General features: G+C 40.5%; 1 protein-coding gene across 1 annotated transcript in view; it reads right to left on the bottom strand.

The window, feature by feature from the left end:
- Positions 1-7,869: 7,869 nt before the first annotated feature.
- nup214 (nucleoporin 214) overlaps positions 7,870-27,713 on the bottom strand; it is a 39,072-nt gene continuing 19,228 nt past the window's right edge. Inside the window, exons 20-36 of the mRNA XM_061802030.1 lie at positions 27,051-27,139; positions 26,901-26,984; positions 26,503-26,820; positions 25,457-25,624; positions 24,954-25,056; positions 23,293-23,362; positions 21,548-21,617; positions 21,310-21,394; positions 19,790-19,842; positions 17,560-19,005; positions 16,887-16,948; positions 16,644-16,818; positions 15,351-15,503; positions 10,066-10,237; positions 8,496-8,644; positions 8,365-8,398; positions 7,870-8,065 (exon numbers count right to left, since the gene is read on the bottom strand). Coding sequence (XP_061658014.1) covers positions 8,029-8,065; positions 8,365-8,398; positions 8,496-8,644; positions 10,066-10,237; positions 15,351-15,503; positions 16,644-16,818; positions 16,887-16,948; positions 17,560-19,005; positions 19,790-19,842; positions 21,310-21,394; positions 21,548-21,617; positions 23,293-23,362; positions 24,954-25,056; positions 25,457-25,624; positions 26,503-26,820; positions 26,901-26,984; positions 27,051-27,139 — 3,268 coding nt within the window. The 3' untranslated portion in view covers positions 7,870-8,028. The remainder of the gene's footprint in view (positions 8,066-8,364; positions 8,399-8,495; positions 8,645-10,065; positions 10,238-15,350; positions 15,504-16,643; positions 16,819-16,886; positions 16,949-17,559; positions 19,006-19,789; positions 19,843-21,309; positions 21,395-21,547; positions 21,618-23,292; positions 23,363-24,953; positions 25,057-25,456; positions 25,625-26,502; positions 26,821-26,900; positions 26,985-27,050; positions 27,140-27,713) is intronic.

Raw genomic sequence — 27,713 nt, 5'->3', positions numbered from 1 at the left:
CCACATGAATATACAAACTCCAAAACAAGTGAGGTCGGATCTGAACCCGGGTCCTCAGAACTGTGAAGGATATGCTCTCAGCAATCCACCTGAACGATGTCGATATAGTAATTATGGCGACAGGCCTACCGGGTACTTCTCATCAACCAGGGGCACCTGAAAACCCGCTGCACATACGAGTACAGGACCCGGATTCTGCTCACCAACGCCTGCCTCAAGGTCACTTTTATACTCCTGCGGACGAGCAAGCATTGCATCATGTGACCTAGGCATTGCCCCGTGCAGAACTTCTGCATATCTTGCCGCCCACATGTAAAAAAAAAAAAGTTGCGCCATGGCGAGGGCTCTCGTGATACCACCTATGTCGACACCTTCTCGATGGATTTTGCAGCATAATTAAACGTTATGATCTGATCATTTCGGTCCATTTGTTCAAGCAGACACGCTTCAACAGTTGCCATTGTTGTTGCTTTGTTCCTTGTTACAGAAAGTAAAAATGACCAAAATGTGCCGGGCATGTTGTCCTAGCCAGTACCAGCTGTTGTGACACCTCTGACTTTGAAAAGAACTGCAGTACATTTTCAAAAAAGAGCGTGTAGGTTGCATTTGAGTATGAAGGCAAACTACACCCAAAACGCCTGAAGAAGCCTTCAGAATGCACCGTGACTGCCAATGTTAAACAAAATGGTGCCAATTTTGGTGTTGCATTCTTCAGAATGTGTGATCTAATAAATGATTATTTAGTCACACCTGCTGTCTACACAATCGATGATTGCCTCTTCCTGTTCCGTCATGCCCAGTTATATAATCATTAAAATTAATTTGGAAGAATAAGTATTTTTCAAATGACAATTTTAACAACATTTTAACTTTTTTTTTTTTCCAAGCGGGTTTGGACCCACAGGTGTCCGGGTCTGTATTTTGTTTCACGTCTTCCTGTATCCCATGTTGTTCATGTCTTTTGTGATTATTTAGTGACTGTTGCCCTGTTCTCGCCAACCCTGTATCTGGTGCCAACCAACCAGCTCCCCTACAGCCACTAGTCTTGTCTAAATGGTTGTCGTTGTCTCAATTTGTTTACATTTAGTTCCCTGGTTTATTTCAGTTTGTTGGTTCATTGTAGAATGGTCACATGTCGACTTGTTTTTCCTGGTCCTTGTTGTGGTGAGTTAATTCAGCGTTTAACGGCATGATCCTCGTACGACTTTTGGTTTACAAATTATAAATATTTTTTGGCCTTGTCTCTTTTATGCCCCTGTACTCCATGTTTTGCCTTGCTTCCAACATCACCCCAAAAAAAAAAAAAAAACTCAGTCACAAGAAAATTCCACTTTATGTCAGGCTTATTATAAAAAAAAAAAAAACAAAAAAAAACAAAAACCCTAACCAGCACAGTCCATTCATGAGAGCCCCACGGCCATATGGGCATGATTGTGTAACCAGCTCACGCATGGCTGGGTGAGATTCAAAGCTGACTCAAAGGCCATCCTGGTAAGGGGGGGGGGGGTAGGGTAGGGGTGAAGAAAATAAGGTCTAGAGGGAGACTCCCAGCATAACTAGATCACTTGGATGCCACATGAATACAACAGACTTATGAGTGAGGGACTTAGGGTTAGCTAAATTGCATATGTTAGGTTAGCTAAGATTTGCGAAGGCTCGCAGAGTCGTGAAAGATAGATGTGAACCAAAGACGTCAGAAATGCAAACAGGATGGCAAGGGGTTGCCAGTTTTGTAACAGGCTAGTTAATGGTTGTGAGTCTTAGCTGGGATCAAAGGACCAGAGGGGGCTGTGAATGCTAGCCAGAGTGCTGAGGGGCAGCCAAGACCACGAAGGTGAGCTGGGGTTCCAATGTCTAGAAGGCGCGCCAATGGTTTGTCGGGGATCCAATTGCAGGTTGGGAATCTGAGAGCTAACCAATGGCTCTGCGAGCTTCTGAAGACTAACCAAGCTTACCTTATTGTCCGGTGGAAGGAGGTAAGTTGGGCTAAATGGGGGTATTGAGGGCAAGCCAACTAGGAGTAGTGATGTCAGAAAAGTTCCTCAGATTAGTCTGGTTTCTGGACACAAGCCAGGATTATGAGGGGGCTAGAGGAGTTGGGAAGGCTAGTCAGGATGGCAAGAGGTAGTTCAGGATTGCATGTTCCTCTTGGGTCACTAAAGACCCTATAAATTGCCCATTGCCTGGTACTGGTCCAGTTGTGTTCTAAAGGGTACTGAATGCTAACTGATAATTACAGCATCTAGCCATGTCTCATAGCACGATGGGGGGTCCCTAGAGCTAGCTGGGGTTTCTGAATATTAGCCAAGATTCCCCAGTGTTGCAAGAGCTTGGAGTTCTGAGAGCTTCTGAAGGCTAGACGATGATCGTAAGTCTGAGGACGGCTCTGAAGGTAATCATGACAGCAACGGTTAGCCAGTGGTCGCTAGGGTCACGCTAGACATCTACGTGAGGTGAAATGAGGGTCAACTGAGGCGTGAATGCCTGAAAGCAGAAAAAAAAACCCAAATTAAATGTAACTAGAAGTTAATGATGGGTGGCGGCAGCCCATGCGACCATTCACCTGACTTGGCTGCTGTGGACCCCAGATTACTCAGCGTAGTAGTCAACTGGAGTACAACTTAAACCTACATGTGTGTGTGCGTGTGAGTTAATACCCCCATTGGAGGGATTTAGGCCAGGATGAGTTTGACTGCTCTTGTTGAGTCATCAAGCGCTCTGACATGCACGTGCACACAATAGGTTATGCCCATGTCATAAAACACAAGATGACCAAAGGGTGGTGGTATCTGTTGTCACAGTTCCAAACGAGGGCTTTGTTTATCAAGCAGGATCACACAGTCCAGAATAACCTGCAGTCTCTCATTCACTTACAGGCACAAACACACTAGATGAGCGTGTTTCAATGCAAAATAACACCCACACCTCCAACATTACGATGTCACGAATGACTAAAACCTACACAAACCTATCCTGTTGTCTTCACATTGTTTACCTCCCTGAAGGCTGATTGCGCTGCACACGGATTGGCTACCGGAGCCATAAATGTCCCATTTCACAAGCTATGCGCAAACAAAAGACATTAGGTCTTAGCCTGAATTGAAAACGCTTCCAAGCATCACGGACACGCGTCCGAGGCCATCTTCGCTACTACAAGCTCGGTGTATGTGATCCAGGACACTTTTACACCGCTGGATAAGATGTCGGCCGCTCTATTTATAACTCCTTCGGTGCTGGAAAGACGGGCAAAGAAAATGAGGCTTTCATGGAGGACTAAAAGAGTAAACAAGTCAAAATAAGTACACATATATGTACACACCAGTATACATAGTGAAGCAAAAACGTATTTCGTCAGCCACCAATTGTGCAAGTTCTCCCGCTTGAAAAAGTTCTGGAAATTTCATGTACGTACACCTCACTTTTCTTTGATTTACATTTATCCCAACTTCATAGGAATTGGGGTTTGTGTACTGTTCATGGGAAACCTGCACACAAGACAAGCTTTGCAATACTGTGATAAACATATTGACAAGTAATGACCAAATGTGTGTGATCAAAATGACAAAACATCCACTTTGGATCATTTATGACTGCTGCTTTGCTGTTAGGTCTTTGCAGCCCGGCCTCGATGCCGTCTTGGTGGCATTTCCGAGTGTCACATTCTTACTTTTATTAGAACAGCTCACACTTGGCCACCTGTCACTGATATTAATGCAAAATAATCACCGCTCTACTATCTTTGGCACCGGACGCTACTATTAATACCACGACGGTGTCAGTGTCACTGCGATTTTCTAATAGGGCGATTTGCCACCCAAGACTACTGACCTTGACTAGCTTTGCTGTTTGTGATTGTTGGAAAATGTTTCGCTATGCGAAAGTGGCATGGCATGTCTACACAAAGACAACCAGGCAGTGAAGTTTATTTGGCTTTTTGAAAAATCTCTGACGAACGAAAACATTGTAAACGCCAACCTCTGGTCACATAGACCTGGAAACGCTAGCTCCTTTTACACTTTACGCTACTAGAATGGGAAATAAATAATCGGCCACAGTATAGAATTTGATTCTGATCAAAGTCTGCAAAGGCCTGTTTATCGAAAGACAGCTTGGAAAATTGCCATAATCACTCTTAAAAATATTAAAATTCAGATATAGTCCACAGGACTGTCATGATCCTGCCGCTTCAGCATGAGCTGTGCAGGTGCCCGCGCGGCTGCGCTGATTGGGAGGCGCACACCTGCTCCTCATGCGGGCTGATCATCCCCTGTGTAGATAGGACCCGGTGACGACTGGTCCTCCGCCAGTTCGTTGAGCTTTATGTCCCGTTCCAGCACTCTCGTATTCCTGACTGAACCTGTGTGTACCGACCTCCGTCCGTTCTCCGACCAACCTTGTAAGCCTGACTCCTTGACACTTTTGCCTGCGTTGATTGTTTCCCCGTGTACCGACTCCTGCCTGTCCGCTCATCTGTTGTCTTCGTCCGACGTCACAACTACCGCTGCTGCGCCGGACTGCCTGCTCGATCCCCGACCTCGGCATACAATAAACGTGTCTCTTCTTGAACTACCTTGCGTCTTCCGAGTTCCTGCATTTGGGTCCTACCTCTCGTTCCGATGGGACGTGACAAGGACTGAGTTAATAAATGACTGCCGCACAGATTAGGGAGGGCTACATTACATCAACTTTAGATGTGGTGTTGTTTAAAGGGAATGGAAGGCCCGCAATGGACCTTTTTGCTAATATACAGTTTTTATGCTGAATACGAATCTTAAACCTGTTATGAAGGAAACATTTTTATTTTTAGAATATCTGCAACAAATGATCGCACATTGCTGTAACTGCTGGAAAAGGACGGAAATGTCGCCGAAAAAAACGATCAGGGGTGTGACGTACGACGTTGTGACAACAACATGGATCCCGAATTTCTTGTTTGGTTTAGTCATAAACTGATAAATAGTCAAGGCTTCAATATTCTGAAAGTATATATGAAATTTTTGGTCTTGTTTTGAAATTATGCAAACGCAGTGTATTTAGTGATTTGGTACGCGACATCTACTTTGCATGCAAAATACTGATTATTGCACCAAAATACACAGAAGCCGATCATCTAAGTTGGTATATTTTCATAATTAAGTAACAATATAATAATATAATGCTGCTTTCTTTCGGCTTGTCCCATTAGGGATTGCCGCAGCGTGACATCTCAGATGAACGGTTGTATTTGTTTGGCATAGTTTTAATAATAATAATAAAATAAAAATAATAATAAATCATTTTTCCAGATTGGTTTTAGCTTACAATCACTGATGAATTCTCGAAACGTATGGGTTTTCCTTTGGCGTGAATACAAAAGACTCCCAACCTTATCGTCGTTCCAAAACAGCCCACCCAAGAATTTGTGACCTCAGAGGTCCCTCCATGAAATGAGTCGTTTTGCAGGCAAGAGTAGTGAGGTCCAAGTTTGCGGACTTTAAGTCAAACACTTATATTTTTTGGTCCATCGAACAGGATATGCATTTTATGTTACAGTTGAACATATATTTTCATCTAGATAAAATTATTTGCGTTAAAAATTACATATTCCATACACTTTAAGAACTAGACTAACTGGCTTTGTAAAAACAGACAATGCACCTAAATCAGAAAGTCAGTGGTAATGCTGGGCAGAAATCAAGATTTTTAAAGCTGAAACTACAACAATATTATTAATAATGATAATTAAAAAAATAAATAAAACAAGGGGGAAGGCTGCATTAGAAAGATGAAAATTATTTTAGATTTTGAATAAATGATGAGAGCACCTAGTTATGGGTAAACTGTCAGAAGGTGACGAAACCCATGAGTGGAGTGTGTTCGTGTGTGTATGTGAAGAGGTAATCATGGTCCTGTGTTATGTGTGTGCGTGCGTGTGCGTGTGTGTGTGTGTGTGTGTGTGTGGGGGGGGGGGGGGTTCATAGGTGCTTTTTGGCTGCTGACGGGAGTGGACGGGAGCTATTTTTATCGGAATTCCATAATGACAGCTGTCATCCTCGCAAGTGTCTGTGAGACTTTCCTGCATTTTCAATCACAAGGTTGACATGGGGAGGGTGAGGATTAAAGAAGTATTGTGGCCGCGGATTATTCCGTTTATCTTTGAGGTCTTATGCAAGTTGGAAAAAAAAAACCCGTTAATTCCGTCATACATGACAGTGGGCGTGGAATAGCTTCTAATTTCAAAGACTTTAGTTTAGTTTAGTTCTCAACAGACAATGTGCTTGGATGCTAATGTATTCAAGTTGTGCTCATATACAGTATTTACACACCCTGTTAAATATGCAAGATGTGTACCCTTCTTCAGAGAACATATGAGTAGGCAAAAAAAAAAAAAAAAATCTAATTCAAATTTCAGAATAGCATAATCATTAACCAACATCAATATAGTGTGAATTTATGAGAACTGCATATTTACTTGGCTCTATTTACATCCATTTTATACTGGCGGGGAATGCGGACTTCAACATTTTAGCAGTTGGTTATAGTGACCCTGACATTCCCCAAACGCCAGTCATGACCTCTGCTTTGCATTTTGGGTGGGGGGGACAGGAAGGTGCAGTCAGATGCAAGGACTGTGACAAGCTCCTTTTTATACTGCAAGGAAAAAACAGACTTATTTCATTCATGTTACGTTTTCCTGTTTTGTAGAAACAGCAAAAACCAAATCGACAAAATGAAGTGGAAACTGCAATAGTCCACCTTTGGATGTAGCATCAGAGGCCGAACAGAGGCAAGCCGTCACCTGTGTTAAACCCTCTTTGACATTGGTTGTAAAATTTGACTTTCGGCTATCCATAAATGGCCTTGGCATAGAATGACGTAGGGGGACAAAGATGACAAAAATTCCACCTTTACAGGTAGCATTGGAACCACAAAGGTGCCCGTCAAACCATAAAGCCTTTTTTGGATTGCCTATAACGAGAACAGCATAGACAATGAATGGGAGAATAAAATCGAACCCCCAATAATCCACCTTGGGGGGGAGTGGGGGGGTTGGGGGGGGAAGCGATTATTCACCCCATGAGGTAGTTCTCTGAGGGAGACTTAATACAAATGTTATAATGGAAATTAGATTAAAGAATGCTACATTTGAACATATATTTATATGTCAAAACAACAGCGATTGCTAGCAGTATTTTTTTTTTCCCCATTTTGTTCCCTCAAATTCTCTATGAATGGGGGGGACAAAGTGGACCAAGTAATTATTCACTCTATGAGTAGTTCTGAGAACAGAGAGAGTTAAAAATAATAAAAAAATCGTCATTGTAATTAAAGAATGCAACATTTGAACATATTTCCATGTAAAAACAACAATACAGTGATTCTTTGCAGGAAAAATAAGTTTTCCATTACGTTCCCTCAAAGTTTTTTACATGTTTGGTCTAAATATTTAACTGACAATTTATTGGAATTACACAGTTTCTAGATCGTCCCAGTTTAATAAAAAATGTTTTTTGAATTCCTGGTTTTGTGGGTTTTATGAGCGGGAAGCCCAAATTATGTAAAAGTAAGTGTCTTTCGGCTTGTCCCATTAGGGGTCGCCACAGCGTGACATCTCAGCTGAAAGCTCATATTTAATTAAGAAATGAATACTTTTACTAATTGTTGACATTTTGGGGTTTGAATCTACATCTATGAAAATTTGATTTTTTGATTAGAATTATGTAAATACACTTTTCCATGATATTCAAACGTTTTTGGAAAGAGTCTCTACATATTATAAAATCAAGAGCAGAGTGCTTACCTTTACTGGATGCTTCATAGGAAATCCCAGCACTTAATAAACATGAAAAGAAAAAAATTGAAAACATCTACCTTTAATTAATAAACAAAACGTTTTTGACATTGTGACATTGTTTTAATCAATGAAAAGGATGTAAAACTTTTGTCGTAAAATTGTACAACTTTCCCTTAAGGTGGCATTAAAAAAAAAAAAGAGCGAGAAAGGAGAAAAGTTCAGTCGAATTGTGAGCTTGTGGAGCATCAGTACAATTAGCTTCTCCAACCGGCAAACGTTTGGGAGCCGGATCTGGAAGAAGCAAGAACACATGAGAAGGACATGACTGAAATGACAATGTAAGACCAATGGTATGAGATCATTGAGCAAGTTTTAAAATTAATATTTCTGGCTCAACTGCAAATGTAGATATTTGTTGTTACATGTTACATCAATGAAAATAATTTTAAAGTTAAGTAATTATTAAATAACGAGAAATTAAAGACATTGAAAAGACGACCGTTGAAACCTTAATAGGTGATGCTGGGGATTCCATGAAAGAGAAAGATCCTAAATATGAATAAGGCTAGTGAGTGATCATAAAGACTTACTGGTTTGTGGAGCCAAAGGTATTGCCGGAGAAGCCTAGAAACAAATACATTGTTAGACAGGAAAAACAACTTTATCATGTACAAGTATAAAGAAGAGTAAACTAAATGCAAAGCCAAAAAGAAATTGCCACCTCCAGGTTGTGGCTGCTGTCCAAAGCCTGCAAAGCCACCTGGCTGAGCCCCAAAGCTAGGTCCCTGCTGGGCCAGACTCCCGAATGATGGCTGGGGGCTTTGATTGGCTAGCGCTCCAAAGGACGATGCGCCGGATGACGAAGCGAAACTGAGGTGTTGACGAGAGGAAGAAAAGTTAAGACTAATAAAATGTTGTGTCAGACCAACATTTATTTCATACAATTTTTGGTCAAAGTCAGTACCAAAAAACGTTTTTGTGAATAAAGGACATTTCTGATTTTGATCATCCTTGTTGGCCATTTGAGTCAAACTGTTTCTATTTGGCAAAATGAAGCACTGAGTGAAGATGTAGACTGCTAATGTTGACTTTCTGCGTACAAAGGATTTTGATTTGAATGGATCATCTGTCTGGCCATTGGCTCAATCGATCTGACAAAAGGGAGCGTGAAGATGTAGACTGCTATGCTTCTCGCATGAGCTAGCAACTAGCTCACCGCGGCAAGCTGGCGTGACTGGTTAGAGCGTCAGCCTAACAGTTCTAATGCATGTTTTTGGGTCGTGGGAGGAAACCGGAGTGCCCGGAGAAAATCCTTGCAGGCACAGGAAGAACATGCAAACTCCACACAGGTGGAACGGGGATTTGAACCCCAGTCTTCAGGACTGTGAGACCAACGCTCTATAGCTGCGGCACTGTGCCGCCTGTGGATTGTTGATGTTTGCTTATTGCTATAGCTGGCAATCTAGCCGCCAACTGCCTGGTAATTTTGTAGCCAAGCGCACAGCATGGTAAGGACTAAGAGGGGCTGATGAGACCTAAATCGTCCAAACCTGGATTAAAACCACCATTTATTGGACAGAGCTATACAACATATATTTAGATCCTTAGCACATATAAGACCAGCAAAAACAGAGGGTCTCAGATAAAGCGTGAGATTTTGGTGATGGGAGAGTGGATCAGGGGAAATGAAGGTTTAAAAACATAATCCCCTCCGCAGGAATCGAGTGCAGCGACTCATCAGCAAACAGATCCACGAGTATGCAAAACCCAGAAGCGGGAAGGGAAGTGAGACGACTTAATCCGTAGGCAGTGTGTTCCCCGAGTGAGATTACCATTGGGAAATAATCTAGTCCCAGACAAATTTGAGCTGGTGGTCATGAAAAGTGATATTGGGAGAGCTCTGGCAGGCATGCTGTTGATGAAGATGGGATTGTTGGTTCACTGTTGGCTCTTTTAACTGCAAATTCAACCTGCAACGATCTGGTTCTTTTTTTTAAATTTATTTTCAGTGCAGGTCAACTAGTAGTCAATAGTAGTCAATTTCAAAGAGTACAAGATAGTTTTCCAAATGAAGTGCAGGATTGTGGGGGAAATTTTTTTAGCATTCATACATCATTGCATTAAAAAAAACAAAAACGTTCAAATACAGGCTGAATAGACACTTCCCATATGTTTTTTTCCCTTGATGTTTTATAATTTATTTTATATATAATATTATATTTTAAGTGAGGGATTATTTGTTGAATGGGATTATCCTTCACTAACAAACTAAGAAACAGACTTATTCTTACCCAAATCCGCCCATACTGGAAGCGGCCGTTCCCTCTCCAAACACCTTCCCGGCGGAGGAGCCCATGGTGTTACTGAAGGAGGGACTGGCACTGAATGCCGCACTAGCACCAAAAGAGGGCGAAGTTCCAAAGGCGTGGGGACTCCCAAATACCGGTGCACTGCCGAATCCACCTAAATTGTGAAGCACAAACCATGTTTGTAGCACATGTCCTCATTTATATAACCTTTCACACATCAAGTAACTGACTGTGCTTTACAAGATCTAAAGCATTTAAAAACAAACTACAGAAAAATAAAGACATCTTACTAAAATTATTAAAAATGTACTGTAAAAGAAAGATAATTTGAAAATGGAAATGTTCTAATATCTTTTTAACCTGAATTTATAACAGTGACACATGGGGTTGACTTAACTTCTGTTGGCAACTTATTCATTTGTCTGCATCATAGCTAAATTCTGCTTCATCATGTTTGCTTTGGATTCTGTGCTCCTTTGTTTTACCCAAGTCTGGAGCTCACTAGAGCTCATAAAAGGAGCACTAATGCTAATTATAGAGCTCATTTCTTTTCTAAGGCTTGAATTAAATGGCCTCGTATCACAGTTCGCAAGCTAAAAAAAATATATTTTTTGCCTAAAAAATATATATTAAAATATTTTAAATGTAAAACTGCAAATAACAGTTTTGAATTATAGAGATGCGAGGACATGCTTACGTCACCAAAGCGTGGGAAGCAGAATGTGGAAGTGAAGCTATTTAACGAGCAGCGGGAAGACAGCAGGAAGATGTGATGGAATGCCGAATTAAGAAAAAAATGGTGAATGTATAGAAGCTTTTCAGTGAAATACAACAGCAGCACCCTTTTGTTGCAGCATGGACCTTTATCTCCGCAGAGTTTAAATACCATGTCGCAGGACTCGAAAGAAAGTGAAATTAACATTGCGAATCAGAGAGATTAACGCGACTCTACCTTGCTTATGTAACGTTAGCCCTAAAGAGCTAAAAGAGCGCCTGTTTAATTATGAGTACCGTTGGATATATTTATTACAAAGCTGCCAAGTACAGAGTGCAATCGTTTAGTAAAGTGTTAACCCTTTCAGTCATGTAGGTGAAAAAGGTGGCAAATCTGGAATGTATTGTAATTGTAATGGACATGTTAATTAAAGAAGGAAACAGGGATGATTGGAGTTTTGGGTTAGTACAGCATCCAGGAAAGGAACTTTGAGGATGGTGGTAGACTTTGCAAAAAGAAAGGAAATCGCTGTAGCAAAGGGAGGAAGGGAAAAGGGAGGAACACAGCGTGAGCTACAATAGCGGAGGTAGAACACAGGTGGATTACATTTCGTGCAGACGATGTAATCTGAAGGTTACTGGCTCAAACGTAGTGGTAGGGGAGAGTGTAGTTCAACAGCAAAGGATGTAGGGTGACACTGGTGGTGGGGAGGAAGATTAAAATGAAATGCAGAACACAGAACAATGAGGTGGAAGCTGGGGAAGGAAGAGTTGTGCGGCTTTTCAGAAAGAGGTGAGACAGGCTCTCTGTGAAGAGTAGGAGCCCCCCGGTATACCGGACCACGACAACCAAGGTGATCAGAGAGATAGGCAGAAGAGTACTTGGTGTATGCTCTGATAGGAGAGGAGACTTGGTGGTGGAACCTCACAGAACAGGGAGTCACACAAGGAAAGAGGTTAGCGAAGAAGTGGTGGGACACAGAGGATTGAGGAGAGGAGAAAGGAATACATTGAGATGCCATATTGAAAAACGACAGGTGGCGAAAGCTAAACAAGAGGCATAAGAGGACATGTACATTAGGTTGGAAACAAAAGAAGGAGAAAAGGATCACTACAGGTTGGCCAGCCAGATGGATAGAGATCGGAAGGATGTGCACCAAGTTAGGGTGATTAACGATGGAGATGAAAATGTGTTGCCTGGTGCAAGTAATGTGCAACAAAGATGTAAAGAATACGATGAGGAGTTGATAAATAAGGAAGACTAGAAGAGGCAAGCGTAGTGGACCAGGAAGTGTCAATGATTAGTAAGGGGGAAATCAGAAAGGCACTACAAAGGATGAAAAATGGAAAGGCAGTTGGTCCTGATGACATACCTGTAGAGGTATGGAAGTATTTTGGAGTGGTTGGTGTGTAGTTTTTGACCAACTTATGCAACACAATACTACACATTTTTAAGAACAAAGTTGATGAGCAGAGCTGTGAGAACTATAGAGGAATGAAGTTGATGAGCCACACAATGAAGTTATGGCAAGAGTAGCGGAGGCTGGACTCGGGACAAGTATTTGCAAGCAACAGTATGGTTTCATGTCTACAAAGAGGACCACAGATGCATTATTTGCCTTGCACATGGAAAAGTACAGAGAAGGTCAGAAGGAGGGATGCAAACTTGTCGAGCTTCTCACATCGTTTAATGTACGTATTGTGCTGAAATTACAGTGCGCCTACCAGCATGCCCCAGTAAATAATTAATTGTGGTAATATAAGAAGATTACAATGCCCCCAAGTAGAGAGCGATCAGGCATTAGGGTGCGGGGGTTCTATAAACTAGGTTATTAGATGGCTTCCCAATTAAGTATGTTGGTTTACTTGAAGCTCTCAGGTGGATATAAATTTTATGTGAAATATTTATTATTCATGTGAATATACTTCCAAAGCATAATTTGTGATTCATACAAATGTTATTGTGTCAAAAAACAGATATTACAAATGCTAAGAGCAAAGAAACCATGCTATTGCTTTTATGCTTTGCTTTCATCAATAACTGGGAGAACTTTCACAATTCATGGCTGACTAGTTTGTTTCCATACGTGTGTGTGTGTGTATATATATATATATATATATATATATATATAATAAAAGACCACGCTATGTTGACTCTCGATAATAATGGCCATTTATTTTATCACAGAGGATCAGAAAGTGGATGCAATGGTGGAGTTGGTTTAATGAACGCCAATTATGTTACCTGGGTTAAAATTATTTCCCAAAAAAAAAAAAAATCCCCACATGTACCATCTCGAAAGAGAGCGTTACCTGCTTCAACTGATAAAAATGTATATGCCGACCATCATCCACACAGACGAGGAGGAAGCGTTTTAAGATTTATCACAACTCTCTCGTCAATCGAAGGACAATTTTTGAAGAGTCAAGGGTGATTATAACACCAGGGTTGGCATTAACTCAAGCAAGAAATCAATTGGATCCTACAGAGTGGGATCAAGAGATGAAAGGAGAATGCTGAAAAGAATTTGCTCAACAATAAAGCTTATATTTTAACAATTTGTTCTTTAGCAAGAAATTGAACAGAAAGTGGACATTGAAAAGCCCCAAAGGTAAATCTAGCGTCACAGATTACTTCCTGTTCAACGGCAAAGGGGTATTTACGGATTACAAATTTGATATTGGAAGTGACCAGATTGCTTCGGGCCAAAGTGCAAATCAATTGCCAACTTAAATCAAAGAAACTTGTAAGGAGCAAGTTTACCTTCTATACTTAATTCTAGAAAGATGCAACGAGTTTCAAATATGTTTAGGTAAACCCTTTAAAGCTCTTCTAGCGCTGGAAGACAGATTTGTCGACACGCGACAAAATTGTAAATGCCATTTTTCAAACTGAAAAGTATTGTCATCAATGAGAAAGACAACATCCAGCATATTTAAAGCTACTTTGACTTAATGAAAAATGAGATATGAAATGGCAGCATTGCCAACGGAGTTGAAATCATTCATTGGTTTAAAGAATTTTAATACAAATCTATACAGTAACCTTAAACGGATAATTACTAGAAAGCGAGAAGCAGACCCAGTTTCATGGATCCTGAATGAACAAGTTGAAAATATTATTTCACTTCAGGTTGGAAAAGCCAGTGATCTGGATAAAACTTCTATTGAAATTTGTAATGCAGGAAGCAACAAGCTCAAGATCCTTGTAAAACTATTTTAACACTGCCTTGACTTCCAAGATGTACCAACGACACGGAAAGAGACAGAAATCAGGCGTACAATGGACCAAAGAAATGATCCCTCAATAAGCCTGCTCGCTACGATTTATACTCTGCAAATATATTGGAGAAACGCAATGAAGCACAGCTGATTGAACAAGCGAGTTGTCATATCGGTGTTAATACTATGGGCCACAAACAGTCAATTGTAATTAGAATCCAATGACACGAGAACGAAATGCCTCTGTGGGTGGCCTCCATCAACTATGAAAAAGCCTTTTGAATCAGTCACCACCACTTTGATATTGCAGGAGCTGGTAAAATCAGGGGATAGAGCCACACAATATCAACATTCTACAATCAAAATACAATGATTCTTCTGGTTCGCTATTAAGTGATGATGGAAGAGTGTAAATACGTCAAGGAATATGCGTCAGACAAGTCGACTGTCTCTGAAGCTATTTACATCTTATTTTGTAGAAATAAAAGCTCAATTTGGAAAAAGCAGAACTAAAAATTAACAGAGCTTAATTGAGCCATCTTCGTTTTGCAGAAATGTTATTCTATGTTGGTGAAAAACTACAGCGTTGTATTCAGGAAATAGACTTAAAAAGCCGTCGCTCAGGTCTAAAAATAAATGAAAACAAAACATCATGGTCATGCTTAATTGTTACTGTCCACAAAGATATGTCAAAATAGACAACTATGTCCTAGACGCGGTCATCAAAAACAACTTTAAACAAAAAATTAAAAGAAATGCAACCACTGAAGTTGAAATTTTATATATATATATATATATATATATATATATATATATATATATATATATATATATTATATATATATATATATATATCTCAATAGATTTTACGGGTCTTCACTGACGGTACTCAACCTTGGACTATGGATGTTGAAGTTACACAAAAGCTCCATGTAATCCAAAGCAAGATCGAATACCAAATGTTGAAAATACTCATTTGGGACAAGAAAAAATGCATTTGGATAAAACAGTCAATGTGAATTACTGAGGTCATTCAAAAAAAAAAAAAAAAAAAAATCAACGTCCCTTGAAATGGAAATAAGATCTGGCCATGTTGCCCTAAGAGCTGACAAAGGTGGACCACAGGAACTATCAAGTGGATTTCACTGGGCATAAATCGTCCATGGCAAAGACCTAAAAGTTGATGGATAGTTGAAATTATTAAAAAAACGGGAATACATTGGCATCAAAATACAAACTGCCATATTTGGAAATGTTAAGAGGAGGCTTTGCAATGGATAGAAAATGGCTAATGATGAACATATAAACACAGTATATAATTCTTTTAGTACCTGGTTTTGTCGGGCTGGCAAAGGATCCAAAGCCCTGCGAAGCAACAGTCCCTGCACCAGAACTGAAGGTCCCACTGGGTTTCTGTTCCCCAAAGGAGGCCTGTCCAAATCCCATTGGTTTGGCTGTAGTACTACCAAAGAGACTGGGGGTACCTGTGAAAAAACATGGGTGGGTCAACAAATATAATGTTTCAAGATGTCCTACGACATTCAGCGCCTAATTCAGAGCTACCAACTCACACAAATTCACCTACAAAACAATGGCCAAATTGAATTTCCATCTTATCAAAATTTTGTAAAGAATATAACGGTGTGAAGTTCAAAATCGTCAATAAATTACAGCTTCAATATTTGTTTATATTACATCAACCTTCCCATGGTGGATACAGTTGCAGCCTGAACCTAAGCACCAGTATAGAGTGGTACCTCTAGTTACAAAATTAATTTATTCCGGAAGTCCTTTCGTAACGTGAAATTTTTGTAAGCAGAAGACAAAAAAAAAAAAAAAAGCTGACAGAACTGGAGAGGATCTGCAAGGCGGAATGGCAGAGGATCCCCAAATCCAGGTCTGAAAAACTTGCATCATTCCTATAAAGACTCGGGGTTGTATTAGCTCAAACGGTTGCTTCTATACAAAGGGTCTGAATAGTTATGGCTGTGTGATATTTCAGTTGTCCTTTTTTAATAAATTGTAAAAACTTGAACATTTCAGTTTTTCTGTCAATATGGGGTGCTGTGTGTACATTGATTTAAAAAAAAACAAAACAAATGATTTTAGCAAATGGTTGCTTGATAAAGACAGAAAATTTTAAGGGGGCTGAATACCTTCCGTACTGAATGTATCAAAATATGTATGAATTGACCTATTTAGCTGTTCAAAGTTGGTTACGCTGCAAAATAGTGGTTTCAGACAGAGTAATGTTTTAAGTGTGCTATAATCACCAAATCACTTATTTCAATGCTTTGCGACTTCAAGTAACAACATCTTAATTATTTGGGCGTTAACATAGTGTACTTACATACTTGTAAGAAGCATGGCAAGAAGTGTAGCTTAGTGGCTACTGTAGCGGTAACGATTAATGTAATATATGTTAACACTGGACGCAAAGGGAACTTTCACCTCAGCCCGGGAGTGTAATAAAGTAGTGTGCACAAACCAGCTTTTCAATGTGGACGCGGCAGTATTGTCAGGCGCAACTTTTTTTTTGTCCCAATATCCGAAACAAGTCAACAATCAGAAATTTCTGCAACAAAATACAGATGTTCTGTAATGTTTGACAGCTCGTCTCATACCAGTCTGAGCAGGTTGCCCAAACGCCCCAGAGGAAGCAGCCAGAGCAAATGGATTCTTGTTGGCGGCATCTTCACTCGGCTTGCCTCCCAGGCCGCTGAAGAGGCTGCCGCCTGGTGAACCTGCAGCACTGTTAGCGTTGGAACTGAACAGACCTCCACTCGATGGTTGCTGTGGCTGAGAAAGAAGTCATTAACAGTGCAGTTTGAAAAATATGATTCTTGAAAGACAGAAAATAATGATACCCGTCCAAATACACTCCCCGTGTTAGCTGGCTGGCCAAACCCAGATGGAGAGGATCCAAAACCTGTGGGATAGAAACTTTTTAATCAAACAACACATTTATTCATGGCCATCATAGCAACGAGACAAAGGCAGCGAATGACAATGAACGGGACTATGCGCCCTCAATTTTATGGTTAAGCTGCCAAATGATCTGAGTTTTACACCATTCCCCCCATTTTCGATGGTATATACAAAAAGCTTCACCCCCATCTGACTACAGTCACTGCTACTGATTAGGCCCATTATGGACAATTTTGTGGCCTGGAAATCTCACAAAACGGGTGACTTGCTGTTTAATTTCAGGTATGGTTTCTTCAGATTTTAAAATGTGTCAAAAGAAAGTGAAGTGGTGTCAAAGGTGTTTTTTTTTTTTTTCAAAGAAGTTTTCAAGAAATCTCAAAATGACAAAATTTTGACGACATGCTCTGCCCACATGCGATGCCATCGGTAAATATTGTTTGCGTCCCCCATTTGTCTGTAACGATTGCTTCCGATTGGGACTAGTAGGAATTTGTCAAAATATGCTTGAAGGAAATAAGCTTAAAAATACATGCTCTCTAATGGCGTTAAATCTATTGGGATAATAACAACTATTTTAAAATGCCCTAACAAAATCAGAGGGACTAAACCTACCTGATGGCTGACCAAAGCTGAACCCTGTAGAGGAGGATGTGGTGGTGTTGCTCCCAAATAGAGACCCTTGCCCAAACGAGGAGCTCTGGCCAAAGGCGGAGGTTGTGCTCTTTCCAAACAATCCGCTGCCAGTGCTGCTGGACGTGTTGGCATTTGTGCTCGTGCCGAAAGAAAAGGAACTGGCGTTGCTTGGCGTGGATGCTCCGAAAAGACTGCCTCCTCCCGTCGTGGCAGCATTGGTGCTTGAGCCGAATGCAGACTGTCCGAAAGAGAAGCCACCGGGTGTTGTCGTGTTGCTGGTGGGCTGGCCAAAGGCACTTGGTTGACCGAAAACCGACTTTCCGAATCCGCTAGCAGTTGATGTGCCGAAGTTAGAAGAGCCAAAAACTAAGGGGGCTGTGGAGACTGGAAGAGTTGCGGAAGGTTGTCCAAACACAGTGGAAACTGTGGTGGTAGAAGCGACTGAAAAAGCGGGATTGTCATCTGTTGCTGTGCTGACTGTGGGGGGAGCTGTCGTGGTGGCAGAAACCGCAGCAAGAACAACAGCTGCGTTTACGGCTGCTGTTACAGTAGGCAAACTGCTATCCGTTGTTGTGGGCTGAGTGAAAATGGACCCGGGCTTCTCAGAAGCAGAGCCCTGAAACACCGCTGGGGCAACTTGGGAGACAAGAACCACAGGGGCAACAGACGTGACATTCGGGGTAGCGTCTACCACAACGACTTCTGAAGCCGGTGGAGTTGCCTTCGTTGCTGGGACAGAAAAGGAAGCATCTGGAACTGGATCAGGGTCTTTAACGGTGACTTCATCTGGTGAAGCCTTGGGTGTTTCTAACGGTGCGACACCCTTGACGGAGGGCTCTGGAGAAGGGCTTTTTTCAGGTTGCGATGGGAGATCTGATGGTTGTGGGACTGGTTTGGGGTCTTCCGTTGGTTCAGCGGCCGCAAGAAGACTGCTGAAGGACGTATGCAGCCCAGAGGCAGGTGTGTTGGACGTGGTCACGCAGAAGGATATCTTTGGGGTGCTCTCCGGAGGTTTGAACAAACTACTTGACTTGGACAAGTCACTTTCAAGAGAATCTCCTGCAGAGTTTCGATCGCTCCCGAAGCTGAACTGCACAGTTCCTTTGCTGATTCCAGACCCTCCAAAGGAGAAAGCGCTGTTAGCAGGGGTAGATTTGGCAGAGGAATCTATAGCTTCTTCTCCTTGACCAACGCGTAGCCCGGAGAAACTGCCTAAAGTTTCTCCTCCAGTCATTTTCGGGGGTTGAGGTTGTATCCTGGCAGAAGCTATTGTAGAAACTGGTATAGGGGCTTCCGCTGATGGAGGCTGTGTGGGCGATGCAGCAGCAATTAGGGCAGGAGAGGAGGACTTTGATGGCTCCTCCACCATCTGACCAAATGTCATCTTGGCTTTTCCACCAAAGGAGAACTCACTCACATCTTTCACTAAAGTAACAAGAAATATTAAAGAGGATGTTATCGAAAATTTACATTTCAAATTTTTTTGCATAAAAATTTGGTACTCTGAAAGTCATGTGATGTGAAAATATTGTCACGCTGATTGAGTTAGAATAACGGCTTTAAAAAGAGGGTGTTGCTTAAAATGATTGTTCTTCCTGTTAACTATGGTTACTGGCAAAAAAACACATGCAGTCATCATTGCGATCCACAAAAAGCCTTTCTCAGGCAAAGAAATTGCTGATTGTTAGATTGCAATTAATCAGGCATTTATCAGATCATCAAGGAATTCAAGGAGACAGGTTCAACTGCTGCGAAGAAGACTTCAGGGTGCTCAAGAAAGTTCAGCAAATGCCAGGAGCGTTTCCTAAAGTTCATTCAGCTTTGGCAATAGCAGCATGCATAGCGAGGGGAAAACGTTTGGAGGATGGCCTGGTGTCAAGAAGGGCAGCAAAGAAACCAGTTCTCTCACAAAAAAAAAAAAAAACAGGAGAGACATATTCTGTCAAAGGTACAGGGAATGGAATGCTTAGGACTGGGGTAAAGTCATTTTTAAAAAATTAATTCCCTTTCCAAATGTTTGGGGCATTAGGCCCACTCCCTAAAAGCAGGCTTATTTCAGTCAAGGTGTTAATAGTGAATGTTAATTGCGCTATAATTCTTGATCCTTGGGGTAGTTTGATGACAGACATGTTATTAAACAACTTGGAAATGTTTACATTTTTTTTGGCGAAAAAAAAGCACGTCTTCTATAACAGATGAAGTACTTTACCTTGTGGTATTCCAGCTGCTGGAGTGACTGATGCAAAACTGAAGCTTGATGGTCTGAAAAAGAAGAAACAATCATAGGAATAATAAATCATTTTCCAAGGGAAATTATATTTTATATTGAATGAACAAATAAATGCATTTATTGTCATTACACGACTGTGCAACTGGGAAACTGAAGAGCCTCTCCTGAGTCAGTGGATTCATAAAATCAATATAAAAAGAATAAAAATAAAATACAAATAAATATACATGTGTAAAACATTTATTTCAGAAACACAGAATATTTGTACTTAGAAAAAAGAAAAATCACAACCAACATGTTTTAATGTGTTTTTAAGTCACACCCATTTTGGGGGAGGGACAATATGACCTTCCATTTTATATAAGTCTGTGAATTTATTCAGACATGGGGAGTCATGGTCTCATTTACTCAAGTAGCAATTTGGATAAATTTTACTTGTCAAAATATTTAGAATAATGCACATTTTTTACTATTCTATTTTACCTTTACTCGAGTATTTATGTTTGACAAGAAACAGTGCCTTTATTCCGTGTCAACGCTCTATATTCGGCTTGCTAGTTTTACTTACTAATTATTGCTTATTTATCAATTATTTTGTGCGCAATCTATCTTTTTAAACTACAATTAGTACTATGACTTCCACAGTAGGTGCTTCGGGCTCCAATCCAATCTGAGCGCAAGTGATGTCTAGTCTAGTTCACAACTCAAACTCCACAATGAAGTCATAAGACCACACCTTCTATTGGGCTTCCTTGGCAGAGATACTACTATATGAGCCAGCTCCAATCGATGTGCCTATGTGGCGACCATATTCAGAATGTTGTCATTGCCGCTGAAGGCACCGCCGTGGGATTTATTTACATTAATATGAAGAAAAACAACAAACTTTCATTTATTGTAGCATTTGTCTGGTATTGACTTCCCAAAGATTGATTGTTCATCTGACTTCTAACTTGAGAAAACCCCTTCTGGTAAATTACACATTTTTGTTTTTGTTTTGGCAGTGAATTTTAGTGAACATTAGGCCTATTGGATACGTGCTAATCTCACTCATACTGTAAACATGTCCACGCACACAGACAGTGTAAACTGCTTCGGAATTTTAAATTAAGACCACATCGTGTCTTACAGTGTGGGGAGTGAGACATGGCATGGTGACAGTGTATATAATTTCCTCTGAGATTTATAAAGCTTGCGATATGTAAGGCCACAGATGTGATTCCAGTGGTTCTCAGGCTTACAAACCCAAATAAATAAATAAATGAAAAAAATTGCAACTGTACCGGTAGTGTTTTATGTGAGAAGCAGATAACGCAGTTCCATGTCTGTCTTGTGGAGTTGGACATTTGGTGATTAAAAAGTGGTGGTGATTATGTATCTGATTGGGCACGAGTGCTGTTTGCTTCCTTGTTAGCGGCACCTACTCGCCCGACAACGGAAGGGACCTTATGCGAGCACAGACTTTCTCCAGCTCATGACTGCCTTCAGAGTGGACTTACGTCGAAGTGAAGGAGAAACCTTTGCTGATATTCAACTCAGCTGAGGTGGTAGGAACAACGGCTGAGTCAGCTTTGGCAGACTGACCTGGAAAAAAATATTTAAAAATAAAATGTTATCATCCCATACGGCATGACAATTATAAGGTCGGTATTTTTTCAAGAAATGCCATCTTGTCAATTTCCAAACAAAAACATGAAATACCAACTATGAAAAATTAGACGTGCAGTATGGACTCACCAAACATGAAATTTGTTTGAGGAGTGCTTGTGCTTTCCATGGTTGGCTTCTGCAGTGCAAGGACTGGATTCTGCAGAACATAGTTTTGCCAATGACATTGAAGAATATGGTGGATTTCTTTGGTGACATGTACATTTTTAAAAATTTTGTTCAGAGCCTTAAAATCATTAAGAGATTTCATTATTCAGACCCTTTGTTTTGAGACATATTTAACTTGGGTGCTTTCCATTTCTTCTCAACATCCTTGAGATGGTTCCACACCTACATTGGAGTCCAGTTTTGTGTCAATTTACTGATTCGACTTATTTAGGAAAGCCACAGACGTGCCTATATTAGATTTTTAAGTCTCACAACAGATGTCAAGAGCAAATGAGTATGACAGATCAAAGGAACTCCCTGAAGAGCTCAGAACACATTATTGTGTCAAGGTTACAAAAAAAAAAATTCTCCTGCACTTAAGATTCCTAAGAGGACAGTGGCCTCCATAATCCTTAACTGGAAGATGTGTGGGACAACCAGAACCCTTCCTAGATGTGGCCGTTCCAAGCCAAATAATGGAATGGGGGGGAGAAAAGCCTTGGTAAGAGTTAAAGAAGAAGCTAAATATCAGTATGGCTGAGCTCCAGAGATGCAGTCGGGAGATTGGAGAAAGTTCTAGAAAGTCAACCATCACTGTAGCCTTCCACCAGTCAGGGCTTTATAGTCCGACGGAAGCCTCTCCCCAGTGCAAGATATATTAAAGTCGGCATGGAGTCTGCTAAAAAGAGAAAAAAACAAAACACCAGTAGATACTCAAAGATGGTGAGAAAAAAAATGATGAGAAGTAGGTAGAAGTTTTTGGGTTTAATGCTAAGTGGTCTGTGTGGAGAAAACTAGGCATTACTCATCATCAGTTCAATGCAGTCCCAACAGTGAGGCATGGTGGTGTAAGCATCATGTTGTGGGGGTGTTTTTCAACTGCGGGGAAAGGAAGGCTGGTTACAATTGAAAGATGAACGTGGACAAGTACAGGGATATCATGGACAGAAACCTTCTCCAGAGTGCTCAGGACATCAGACTGGGTTGAAGGTTCACCTTCGAACAAGGCAATGACCACACAGGTAAAATAATGACAGAGTGGCTTCAGAACAACTCCATGACTGTTTTTGAATAGCCCAGCAAGAGTCGGGACTTAAACTTGAAATCTGAAAACGAGTGTCCACCAATGTTCACCATGCAGCCTGAAAGAACTGGAGATGATCTCCAAGGAGGAATGGAAGAGGATCCCCAAATCCAAGTGTGAAAAAAAAATTGTTGGATCATTCCCAAAAAGACTCATGGTTGTATTAGCTTAAGAGTGCTTCTACTAAATACTGAGGAAAGGGGTCTGTATACTTCTGGCTGTGTGATATTTAATCTATCCATCCATTCATTAATAAATCAGCAGAAATTTCAACAATTCTGTTGTTTTCCTGTCAATATGGGGTGCTGTGTGTTCATTAATGAAGAACTTAATGGGTTCCAAATACTTTCTGTACTCACTGTAAATAAACAACCTGGCTGCACTTAAAAAAAGAACCATTAAGGTCAACCGTTTCAACTAACCAGAACAGCAACACAAAACCATGAAAAAAGTTTTGCACATGGCATGGAAGCTGACCACATATTGCAGATGAGTTAATTGTGCACTTGTAAAGGTTTTATCTGCAGCTGATTAAATAAACAGCTTGGGACATTGTTCTAATAGTCCCCCCCCCCACCCTCACTCGTTTAGGCAGGATGGATGCAGTTGTGGCAGGAACCTGCTGCGGCACAGCTGCTGGATCTGTTGATGAACTGCAAAAGAGAAAAGAAAAGGCGCATGTAAGAGAATTTTTCTTAATGAACAATTACCGGTATTCTCCTGGTCTCTGTGGTCTGCCAAAAGCTATCTTCAAACGCATTTCAATGGAGGTTTTGTGCCAAAAGAATTGGTTGCGATAAAATGAACAGAAAGCGAAGTTCAATGAGTCCTTTTGCTTCTTACAGTCAGGTCTATAAATACTTATCTTTTAGGCTCTAAACAGTTCCAAAATGGATTTGAAATAAAGTTAATGGTGTGCTTCGACAACATACTCTCGGTTTTAATTCGAGGGTATTTACATCTAAATCAGGTGACCGATGAAGGAATTGCAACACTTTGTTGTTGTCCCTCCAACTTCTTTAGTGACCAAAAGTAAATCAATGTTTCACTTTTTAATGCAAGGTTGTCAAAATTACGGCCTGCTGATATTCAGCATTTTGACACAGTGGCCTTTTTCCCCCTCAATTTAAAACTCAGTAAACCTGTAGGAAACAGAACAGGAAACAATTATAATTTTCAGTTAACTTTAAAAGAGGTGCTGGTAGCCCTGGGAACCAGCACTTCTTGTTTGTTTTAACTTAAAACAAGGAAATGTGAAACTAACATTTCAGTTATACTGTGACTTCGGAAAAATATTTATTCTTGAAAACTTCATCTTTTTATCTTTAAGTTTCTATTTATACTGCCTGGAAGCTCAAAGCATATTTTGTTAGAATTTGCATACAAATATATATATATATATATATATATATATATATATATATATATATATATATATATATATATATATATATATATATATATATATATATATATAAATAAATAAGGGGGTGGCACCTCGTAAGACTCAACTGAAAATGCTTTTATTGCCTGCAATGCTATTTTTATAAGAAAAAAAGTCAATATTGTTGCAAAATTACAACAGTCATAACTTTTTTTTATGAGAATAAAATGGTATTAGGACAAGAAAAAAGAACAAAGTTGTTTTACAATCAGTGCTACGAGGAAAGGTATATAAAAAAAAAAAAGTTATCGCTGCTAGGAGAAAAATGTAATTTTATGACAAATTGCATTATCACGAAAAAAATGTTGAAAGATGAAATAAAATAAGAACAAAATTTTACTGCAGCAATCCCTCACATATTCGCGATATTGACAATATTTACAAATCTGGCTACTTGCGGTTTTGCGGAACCCATCACGAGCGAATTGGTGAATAACTATTGGTGGAAAGGTTTGGTTGCCAAAGCACTATCTAATAGGAAAATTGTAAACTAGTGTCAGAAAGCCATGTTGAAGTAATACATCTAGACTTGAGAAACGAGCTTTGTCTATCATGGAGATGCCAAACCTAGCCTGTTTGTGGAAAAATTTAGGGAAAAAAAAATTATATGACTCTATCGTAGTGTCTTTACTCACCGTCAGGGGTGCATCCAAATGGATACAAGGCATAATACAGTGCAAGGACCACATCATGTGCTTAAAGTTAATGAGCAGTGTGTTCGTGTGGTGAGAAGAGCAATTGCTTTAATTTCAAACTGTTTGTGTGCAGATTATGTTGCATTTAAAAGAAGAATACCTAATCACGGCAAGGGTTGACCAGGAGCTCCTTTGTCCTTCAGCTCCTGGATGTTGACCACTTGGGGCACGGTTTTCAAGGAGGACTCTGTCAAGGAGGTGCTCACGGCTGCAACACAAACAAATGTTTTTTATTTTTCATCATTTTTAAAGAAAAACACTTAGAAAGACCGGGTGCCTAAGACAAGGTGTGTGTGTTTTGCATTGATTCCTCTGTCGCCACCCAGCAACTGAAAGCTGGATATACACTCATTCACTTGAAAAAGAAAAGAGATCACCGCGTCAACACAAGCTAGTCTCCGGAAGACAAGAAATAGGGTGTGTACATAAATGTCTAATTTTTTTATTCTTCATGTATTTTGACAAAAGTATGTCAGAGACTTGGAAGAGATTATAACTGCAGTTGGTGGTGGGGGTGTGTGTGTGTGTGGGGGTGGGGGGGTGGGGGGGGGGTGGGGGGGGGGGAGAGAAGAAGCATTTTTAGGAGCATGTTGCATGCTTGCCTTTACCTGTCTTCTGATTTGCCATCAGCCTACGGAGGGCAGCCGTGGCAGCAGCCTGCTGGGCTGGGATGGTAACGGGCACGGTCCTCTCGGCAGGCGGTGCACCATGCTTGACTGTCTTGGTGGCAAGGGCTGTGCTGTCAGCGCCACTCAGGTTGATCTTATTGCTGGGAACTGAAATGACAGTTACATCATTTGCAGGTTTGAAATAATAAATGAGAAGAAAACAATTATCGTTACACCATGAGAATTCAGACGAAGAAGAACTCAACTACAGGTATGAGAATAAGGTAAAAAAAAAATGAAAAAAATACAAGGATATAGTTGATGTACAGGAGCGAAATTGTAATGACAAAACTGGGAAAAAAATTATATTACAAGACAATAGTCATTGTAATTACATTGTATTGCTATAACAAAGCCATAATTACATGATAGAGATGTAAGAACATTGTTTTAAATTACAACGTAGTTGTAAAACCAATGCAGTAGTTTTGAGGATTCATTTTACAAGAGTAAACCCATATATTACATGAAAAGACAATTATATTGAAAAGGTCTTATTGCCAGAAAAGTACTTTCGGAGAACGAGTCATAATTTCATAAGACTGATATCAGAATATTATAAATGAAAGAGAAGAAGAAGAAGACTGGTGTAATTTTCTAAAAATTAAGTTGTACTGATTATTCATAATTATACATATGATTACATGGGAAAGTTTTTTTTTTTTTAACAACGAAATCATACTTTTAGAAATAGGTGTAATTTATGAGTAGAAAAAAAAACAATAGTAAAATTCCAATAAAATATTTAAAAATAAATACATTGTAATATCCCAACAACGTCAGTCACTGTAAATTGGCAGCAATTTTAAGGGAATAATGTTGTATTTGGTTTGTGAGTAAGGTGTACTTTTACAAAAAACAGTTGCAATGTGAGAGAAATGAGAAAGAAAGAAAAAGTGAAATTGTAAGTAAATTACACAAAAACTGTCAAGGAAAAAAAGTTGAATTTCGACAAGAATATTGTCATAATATAATAATAGACTTACTAGGGCTGGCAATAGGGCTGAGCCCAAATCCCATGCCTGGCACTGATTGGATTTTGCTCAACGGTGTGGACTGGATGGCTCCGAAGCAGGGCTGGATGGAGGGGGTCCTCACCACGGTGGGGTGTCGGGGGTACGACGGAGGGGCTGCGTTAGTGGCCAAAGGTAGGTGCTCGGGCTGCAGCTCCTCTTCTTCTTCCTCCTCCACCTCCAAGTGAGGTAGGTGAGGCTCCATGGACTGCGACAGGGATGAAGTGGAGCTCACGTCATCCAGGTCTTCATAGTATTTGGGTGACAGGAACACCGAGCGAGACAGGTTGGCTTGGCGAGAGAAAAGAATATTTAGATGACAAAATGCAATAAAGTTGCTTAGTTCATATTTTCGTAGTCTGAATGAGTACCTGGTGCAGTTGAGCGAACAGGAGGCATGTGCCCCTTGGAGAGGAAGTTACGCAGCTGGGACTGTTTAACTGGTGATATCTTGACTGGATGGAAAACATTTTTTGGTCTTCCATTGTCCATAATATACACAAATGGGGAATAATCTTTACCTGGTGATGGGCTTTTGGCCTTAGGAGAGGTGGTGTCTAGCCGCGCCTTCAGCAGAGCATCCCTCAAACTATCAACTTCGGTTTCAATACTGTCATCAAAAGACAACAAGATGTACATTTACGGCAACAGTCCAAAGGTGACCCACTAACATAAAATATCAATCCATTTATTCAAGGACATGGGGAGCTTGTGCCTATCTCGGCTGACTTTGGGCGAAATGGAAATAACAGCTTGGACTGGTCACCAGTGAGTCACAGGCCACAAACAGTGACAGACTGATTCACTCTCACATTCATAACGTCACTGCGAAAAAACTGAACGCATAATGCTTGCAGCAAAGTAATGCCACTACCACTACACAAACGGTGACGTCTAAAAGGACCAATCTTGCTGGCTTTGCAACAAGTTAGCGACCAAAACTATCACAGTCCCCAAAGCGCATTAAAAAGCTCCACATTCACCCACACATCCATACACCAATGGGGACTGCTGCCATGCAAGGTGCTGCCAAGGCAACTGGGACTTAAGTCTCCATGCGTTGCAGAGACTTCTTTGTGTCTCTCGGAGTTCCCTGGAAACGAGCAATGTCACCAAGTCATTTGATTTCAGTGGAGAGGTTTTGGAGACTCCTCAATACAAAATAGAGAGAAAAGGCTCAGTGT

The sequence above is a fragment of the Syngnathoides biaculeatus genome, chromosome 17 (genome assembly GCF_019802595.1).
Source record: "Syngnathoides biaculeatus isolate LvHL_M chromosome 17, ASM1980259v1, whole genome shotgun sequence".
Classification (NCBI taxonomy): Eukaryota; Metazoa; Chordata; class Actinopteri; order Syngnathiformes; family Syngnathidae; genus Syngnathoides; species Syngnathoides biaculeatus.
The sequence above is the reverse complement of the archived record's forward strand: the minus strand, read 5'-3'. Positions and strand labels throughout refer to the sequence as shown.